An 8387-nucleotide genomic window follows, 5' to 3' on the forward strand; every position below is an offset into this window, starting at 1 on the left:
CTTAAAAAATATTATACTTCTCAGAATAGACAAAGGTGCCTATATAAATATACACAGTAATGTACTCCATATATGTATGACAGTAAAAATTGTGAAACATTTGTACACCAGCAGTGGATATAAACATGTGTATATAAAGAAATGTACACAACATGTATTTGTTCAGTTTTGTTAAGTGATATAAAAATGGGATAAAAGGAGTTTCATGTCTGGCAAACAAATAAAGAGTTTCACCTATTTCTAGTTTTCATGAGGCACTTCAGCACAGATGTTGAAAAGTTCAAAGACAATTTAAAAAATGGAAATAAATCATGTTCATCCAAATGTGTAATAATTGTAAGGGTGAACAAATTGGTCATTATATTGAAATTGCATTAGCCTGTTACCATTCAAAGATTCTGAGAAAATAGCAGTATATCCTACTTGATCACAAAATCATCTTTCAGGAAATACAACTTCTTTAACCAAAAGTTCTAGTAGTTCAATTAGATCAAATTAGTTTGATCCCTAAAGGGTTCTTTCCCTTTTGATCTGGTCACCCTTCTCTTAACATCTTCGGATATATCTTTTCACTCTGTGTAACAATGTAAGCTTCAAACTTTTGAATCAGCCCTTAAGTCTTTCCCTCCAATTGTTCTTCACTCCCATTTTCTTTCATCTTACCCGCAGTCTCTCTACCCCGATCTCTTCATTTTATATTGTTCCCTTGGTGCCCTTTTGGGTTCTGGTGCAAAATGTTACCTTTTTTCACTTTTCAAATCTCAAACGTGTTATTTTTCCCTAACTACAATAAAACTAACCTCAATTTGAGAACGAAATATTAAACCTTCTTTGTGTGCGTTTAAATTCCCTCTCCTCCAGGTTTTTTTCCCCTTTTAAAAAAAAGTACAGTGTTTCTTTAAAAGTCTCCATCTGCGTTTCCCATTTGATGCGCCTCTAAGGTTTCGTGTGATTAATCGTTGCGTACTTGGCTTTGGTTGGAGGGGCTGGGGATGCGAGTTAAGCCCTCCCTCTCTCAAATTTCTCCTCCCAAACTTGTTACACCCAGGCTTTAAAAAGTGTTTCCTGGGCTCGGTTGTTTCATAGCAAGGAAGCTCCCGACCTGGGAAGGAGAAAGGACGTTGTCTTGTGTGCATTAAGGAAGAATTTTGCCAGGTTTCGCGAAAGACTCGCAGCAGCCGCTTCTCTCCTCGGCGCTCATTTTCCGCCAAACTTACTTGCTCTCCGAAGATTTAATTCAGAAGTGCCCGCGCGCCGAAGCCGCAAAGCTCCATGGATCCACCTGTCACTAGAAGCTGCGTGCGGAATCCCCACGCTCCCTCCATACTCTGGGAATGCCTCACCCGCCCTCTCGGCCAGTACCGAGGACCCAACCAGCCGCCCAACAACCCTCCAGCCCCCATTCTGCCTCCGAGAATGGGCATGGGTTACCTGGATTTCTCGGTCCCCTGCCAGGCTGCTGCTCCTCCTCCTCAGAGCTTTCCTTGCGCTGAACGCGCTTTGGAGGAACCTGGCATTCAGCTGCCCACCTGGAACGTGGCGGCTTCTGAGCTCGTCCTGCCGGCGAAGTTGGCTTCGGGGTCAGGGGGACTAGGAGAGGGCAGTCCCAGACCCAGGGTAAATAACCTCTTCACAGGGAATGTGGCAAGCGATGCCGAGAAAAAAGCAGTCTTCTGGAAAGTGGAAAATGAAGGTAAGTGGGCTAGATGTGGGTTTGCCGGCTTAACTTTCATTCAGTCTTTAATTGAAGATCCTCCAGAGGCTTCTCTGCTCTTTTTTTATATTGAATCCTTAATCAAACTAGAGTGCCTTGTAAAGGTAACTTTTAAAGAGATCTCTGTGCTAGATTTAGATTGCCCTTTGATACAAACTGGCTTTTGACTGAGATATCATGATCTCAGAAGAATCTTGGGAATTGTTTTAGAATAGGGAGGGACAATATACCGTCTTCCAGGTGCTGTCAGTCTTCAATGGCCAACAGACACAGAGATAGGGAAAGGAATTCAACATTTGGAAGGCCAGAGGTTGCCCTGTGTGGGTTAAGGTCCTAGGGGAAACTTAGTTCTACAGAAATGAGACTCTCTTTCATTTCGGAGTGATGGCTGTATAACCATCTTTGAAATTTCTCTGAATGATAAGTGGGACTCTAAATATCAAAACTTGACCACTGCTTCCTTTCTGAAAAAAAGAGGAAATTGGAAGTTGGATTTATTTAAAATAAGGTCATATCTGATTCCACTTTGAAACGTGACTATTTCCAGGATATGGTAATTCCAGTTTATTTGATTACAAATTACTGTTTAGTGGTTTCCAAGATTACCAGTTTGTAACCTGGAGATATTGTACAGCAACTCTCTAAAGAGAAGATTTTGAGAGAATGCCAGTTTGTCTTCGACTGCCAGACTAAGGACACCTGAATAGAAAGGTGTGGTACAGTATTAATAAGAATGTCCCATTTTTCAATTACTTCCCTTATTTATATGCAAGGAATGAGACTGTGTCCTGGCTTGCTATATCAGGTGAGAGCGGAGGTTGGTACTGAGATCAATGTAATAATGAAGGGTTACAGTGGATGAGTCCATCAAAAGGAATTACATCATTTTTAATCACAGTTTAGCAACTCTGATTTGAAAGGATCATGGTTTACTCATAATCTAAGGTTAAGGTTCTGCTCTCTTCTAGATGTGGCTGCTCAGTGGTGTGATAGTACTAACGGCACAAGTGAGTATTCTTATTCTATACATTCTTGGACTATATATGTTATGGAGTTAAATGTTTATTGCATCGGCCCATCTCATAAAATCTGGCAGAGAAGGTATGTTGCAGATACTATTTGCCAGGGACCATTATTTGTTGAAAAGAGGTGAGTTTCTTGACTGCGGTGCTCGCCCTGTGGAAAATTCTCCCTCCCCTTCCTGAGATTAGCTCCATCCCTGTTTTCATTCTAGAAGTCCTTCCAGACCTGGTGGTGTCACCAAGCCTGGCTTCCAGGGGACTGGAGACATTTTTTGATGGCTGCATTGTAGATGTTTTTTTTTTCCCTAAGCAAAATCCCGGCTAATGGCAAAGTTCTGCATTTGGGTTGAAGTTGGTGGTCAGAACAGGAACAGCAACAGGAAGCAGATTTGGTCTAATGGGGAAAGTAGTTAAAAGCCAAGACAGTTCATGGATCTTTTTCCTGCATATTTTAGAATCAGACAAAAAGCTAGAATTAAACTTAAATAGAGTTGATAAAATATTTTTTTAGCCTGTCTTTTGCCTTAAAAAGGGCAATTCAATCTCCTTAGCCTTGAAAACATTCCAGACTAGGATGAAGTCAGTGAATGTGTACAGAGGGCATATGTTCCAATCCCCCACCCCGGTCTTTCTGTGTGTATGCATGGGTGTCTGTCGTGTGTGTGTGTGTGTGTGTGTGTGTGTGTGTGTGTGTGTGTTTGCTTTACAGTTCAAATACATTTCTTTATCTGATACCAGATTTTTATTACATTGTTACTAGCTGCTCTCTTTTTTCAGGCTCCTGACCTGGTATAAGTGCATGATGAATAGGAAGCTTATTTTTCATCATTTACAACATTAACAATATACTTAAGCATCCATCTGGGTATTTCTTTCTGTTTCAAAGTGAAAGATTGGTGTTTTCTAGACTCTGCCTGCTCCCTCTTATTTCCTCTACCACATATATTTTCTTTTATGTACACTGAGAGCATATGCACCAAAGACAAATTCCTTGTGTGTCCAATCACACTTGGCCAATAAAGAATTCTATTCTATTCTATTCTATTCTATTCTATTCTATTCTATTCTATTCTATTCTATTCTATTCTATTCTATTCTCTAACTGGATCTTTTCAAGCATCTGGAGGGTGATGTTCCACAGAAATTTTGCAGCACTAATTTCTGCTTGTAGCAAACCACATTCTAGTTTATGCATCATTTGTTTTGTAGCTTTTTCATTTTTGTTCTGTAGCAACAACTTAGGATTCTTTTGATCTTTTTCTCTGTCCCCTGCCCCCCAGCTTCAAGCTATGTTCACACATCTTGCTGGCTATTAGTTTTACTAAACCATCATTTGTTGAATCATTGAATGTACTGGGTTCGTGTCATGGACTAAGCCTCCAATGACTGAGCCTAGAATTTGTGGGAAGGGGAGTATGTGCTCTTCTGATGGGTTTGGTTGGACATAATGATAAATATTTCCCTTCTTTAGAGACCCAGGGTGCTATCCGTCGCAAACGTACAACCACCCCAAGGAAAGAAACCTCCAAAATCCGGAAGGAACGCACAGCATTTACTAAGGAACAGCTGCGGGAGCTTGAGATGGAATTTATTCACCACAATTATCTGACAAGGCTGCGGAGATATGAGATTTCTGTGAATCTTGCTTTGACCGAAAAACAGGTAATGCTTTTCTACTTGGTCTACCTCTGCCTAAAGCAGTCTCCTTCTGGCTGGGGGATTTGGGGAGTTGAAGTCCATGCATAACCATTTTAAGTATCCCATTTTTTTTTAAAGAGAGAAAGAAGGTTACCCAATTCCAAACAATATTAACATACCTTTCTTCTAGTAGTCCAAGTTTGTTTGTATCTCACCTTTATTATTATTTACAATAACTCAAGGCAGTGAACATCAAACACACCTTGCTCTCCTATTTTCCCCACAACAACAACAACCACCCTCTGAGGTAAGTTGGGCTGAAGGACAGTAATTGGCCCAAGGTCACCCAGCTGGCTTTCATGTGGAACTAGAACTGTCTCCTGGTTCCTAGCCTGATACGTTAGTGACTAGATTGAACTAAGTGAGCCAATAATGCACCAGATATTTTAAACCACAGTTCCCATAACACACCATGGCTAAGGCAAAGCTAGCTGGTTTTTGAAGATTATCTCCTTGAAAAGAATTTGCTTTACCATTAGGCTTGGGGCTTCCTGTCTGTCTTGCTCTTGAGGATTAACTGAGATTGAAAGAGTTCAAGGATATGGGTTTTCACATGACATTAAACATGGTTTGTTTTAACCATATTTTGTGTAAGCCATCCTGGCCTAATAGATACAGAATGCTAAACCATAAACTACTGTCTGGTTTGCAATTCTTCTAAAACAAAAGCAACCAACTCCACAACTGGATGGTATATGTAAGGCCAAATGCAATGGCAATGTTCTGAGTATCCACACATTCTGTCCTGCAAACAAAGTGCTGAGAAAAATGTATCTGGAATTTGCCAAGCCATTTCCACAGAATTCATTTCAAAGTTATGCCTGCTTGCTCTGGCAGTTTTTGGCTGGCTGCTGGTAGAATGCAGACTTCAGCAATTGTTTGGTATTAATGATTACTGAAAAACAAGTTGAACTACTGCAGTCTGAAATGCTGTAATGGAATGGCCTCTCTGGAAACCGACTGGGAACCCCTCAGATATGCTAAAGTACAATCTCCTCCCTCTGATCAGTGGGCACCTGGATTATGAGAGGCATGATTCAAAGCTTATGGAGATTACCTGGTTGCAGAAGGCTTGGTGGCTCATTCAGAGTTTTCAAGAATGTGCAATAAGCCAATATCTTTTAAATGTGCAAGGTTCCAACAATAAGAGCAGACTAATTGAAGACCCAATGGCTGGATTCTCAACTGTTTGAAGCCATAGTTTGCTTTGACCATAGTTTTAATAAATGGCAAAGATTGGATATTGATTATACACCAAGATCAAACCTGCAACGTTATTGGATGTGACCAGGGATGAAATGTTAAATTTGTTATTTCCAGTTATTTCCAGTTCTGTGCGCGTGTGGTGGTGGTGGTAATGTGACTGGGCGGGTGTGGGCAACTTTTTTTTTTACTTTTAAAAGCATTTTTTCTTTTAAAATGCTTTTAAAAGGCTCCTCTGATGATCCCAGATGAGTTGCCTGATTGTCAGAGGCTTTTCTTTTCTTTTATAAGCATTTTTTTGCCTTTAAGAGAAAAAAAAGCCTCTGATAATCAGGCACCTGAGCTGGAATCATCAGAGGAGCCTTTTAAAAGCATTTTTCTACAATCTCTTTGGCCAAAGAGGTTTTAAAAGCCTCTGATGATCCCAGCTGAGCCACGCAATCATCAGAGGCTTTTTTTAAAACTTTTAAAAGCATTTTTTCAGCCAAAGATGATGATTGCGTGACTTAGCTGGGCATGGGGGGCGGGGGGGGGGGGGAGGCAGGGATTTTTGCTACCAGTTCTCCAAACCATCCACTGCCATCACTACCAGATCAGGTGATCTGGTCCGAACCAGGAGCATTTCACCCCTGGGTGTGACTTAGCACAATGTATGAATCCAGTCATGGTCTAGTTCACAAAATCCTTGTGTAATACTTGTTCTTGTTTTATTTAGCCTTTCCTATGTGGTTGATGAAATAAATCACTGCAAATATAGCTAGTAATTCTCCCCTCACCCTCTGTAGCGGGAGGCAGGTGTTCAACTGCACTTTACACAACCTTGTCTTGGAACAGAAAAACTTCCCAAGAAGCTCACAGTTATCTCAGCTTGAACATGCAGTTACATGCAGCTTAAATTAATCAGAATTGTTGTCCTGTTTCTTGTGCAGGTTAAAGTATGGTTTCAGAACCGCAGGATGAAATGGAAACGTGTGACAGGACAATCATTGACACCCCAGAAAAAGAAGAAAGAAATGGACCCTGCTGCCTCCTTAAATCCAGAGTAGCCTGTTCTCTAACAAACTGATCTCTAACAACCTTGTAAGAATATTGGGGATACTATTATTCCTTAAGATTTATCTCATGTCTTTTATGTTGGAGGCAGGAAATAGAGCCATTGGTGCTTCCCAGAATGATAGGTAGCTTTACTCTCTCTTTCTTGGAGTGAGTAAATCAAAAAGGAAAAAAGACCAGAATTGTGCAAAGAGAGATTCCCAACAATTCTTTGGTTGAAATCAATGTCCTTTTAGACAAAAAAGCTGACTTGGAAATAATGTTGAGTCCAATTTACTGCCTAGGCTCTCATTCTTAAAACAATGTTGTTGCAACTTTGAAGCAGCGACCCTGCTGTTCACATGTATTGTTTGGTTAGTTCCTGTGGTCTTATAAAGGAATTCTTACAGAGATAATCTCTGGAGATTTTCACTTGAAAACAAATGCTTCCTTCCATGAATTGGATAAGTATATATGCTATGTGCTTTTGACAGCAAAATCCAAAGATGGGTAATCTACCTAAGGCATTGAAGTTTATGGAAAGATGGCACAGATACATTATCATTGCAGTTATGAAATTCGTTGCTCTCACAATTCAATTCTCCATAAATGCTGTTTTTGCTCTGTATTTGTAGTGATTTCAAAGGATGCCTTGAAGATCTGGTACCAAGACAACAATCAACTTGAGTCCAGACCAAGAAAGTGCTTTATGGAAACGCTTTAAACAATCCCCACTCCCTATTCACAAGAAGATAAAAAGAGGAAAAAGGGAAACATATTCACACTTGCAAGCTCCATATTAGCCTCACTGCATAATACAGGTTAAGAAGTAGAAACCACTATAGAACAACTATAATAACACTTTTTGCAGCTCACTGTGGATTAATCAACCAATTATACTTACAGTATATTGCACCTATGCCATAGAAAAAGATATGTGGCAAATAAATTTAATAATAAGAATAATAAAGTATATTTCACTTGATTTGCATCTTTGTGTGTTGCTTGCCTCCAAATGAATTGCCTCTATGATTTATAATGTTTTATTTTATGGGTTTGCCTTACATAGAGCCAGTAGTTGGTCCATTAGAAAATGCTGCATCCCAGCTGGCCCAGATGAAGTGTTCTCATGTTCATACATGTACTGAATTACATGTGAGAAAGCTAAATATGTGTGTGTGTGTGTGTGTGTGTATTCCTTCAATTCAATCATGTCTGATTCTCAGGGGTGGCTGGATAGGTCCCTGTAGTTTCCTTTGCAAGTTTTCCAAGAAATGGTTTTGTCACTGCCTTCTTCCTAGAGCTGAGAGAAAGTGACTTGCCCGGGATTACTTAGTTCTTTCTGCCTAAAGCAGGGATCTCCAACCTTGGCAACTTTAAGACTTTTGGACTTCAGCTTTGCTGGCTGAGGAATTTTGGGAGTTGAAGTCCACAAGTCTTAAAGTTGCCAAGGTTGTGGACCCCTGGTCTAAAGCATTCCTGAATCCTTGTTTCCCAATTTCTAGCCTGATGCCTTAACCACTACACCAAAACTGATTCTCTTGTGTACAAGAACAATTCTGAAACAAAAATGAAAAGTTTGTACAGAATATTCACCACCTCAGAGCAGTGAGGTATTTCAGTTCAGTTATTTTGTGAAGAAACCATTGGAAGAGTGTGATATTTCTGTCTGACTTATTTTCACATACATGGAAACTGAATATGAAGTAGAGGTTTGT

At 40.1% G+C, this 8387-nt stretch overlaps 1 protein-coding gene across 1 annotated transcript; it reads left to right on the plus strand.

Annotated features, from left to right (window-relative positions):
* The first annotated feature begins 1272 nt into the window (after positions 1-1272).
* On the plus strand, positions 1273-7466 carry MEOX1 (mesenchyme homeobox 1). The gene is made up of 5 exons (XM_058182682.1): positions 1273-1693; positions 2683-2721; positions 4208-4398; positions 6567-6717; positions 7305-7466. The coding sequence occupies exons 1-4, from the start codon at positions 1273-1275 to the stop codon at positions 6681-6683; spliced, it is 768 nt and encodes a 255-aa protein (XP_058038665.1). The 3' UTR covers positions 6684-6717; positions 7305-7466.
* Positions 7467-8387: the final 921 nt, after the last annotated feature.

This window comes from Ahaetulla prasina, chromosome 4 (assembly GCF_028640845.1).
Source record: "Ahaetulla prasina isolate Xishuangbanna chromosome 4, ASM2864084v1, whole genome shotgun sequence".
NCBI classification, from domain to species: domain Eukaryota; kingdom Metazoa; phylum Chordata; class Lepidosauria; order Squamata; family Colubridae; genus Ahaetulla; species Ahaetulla prasina.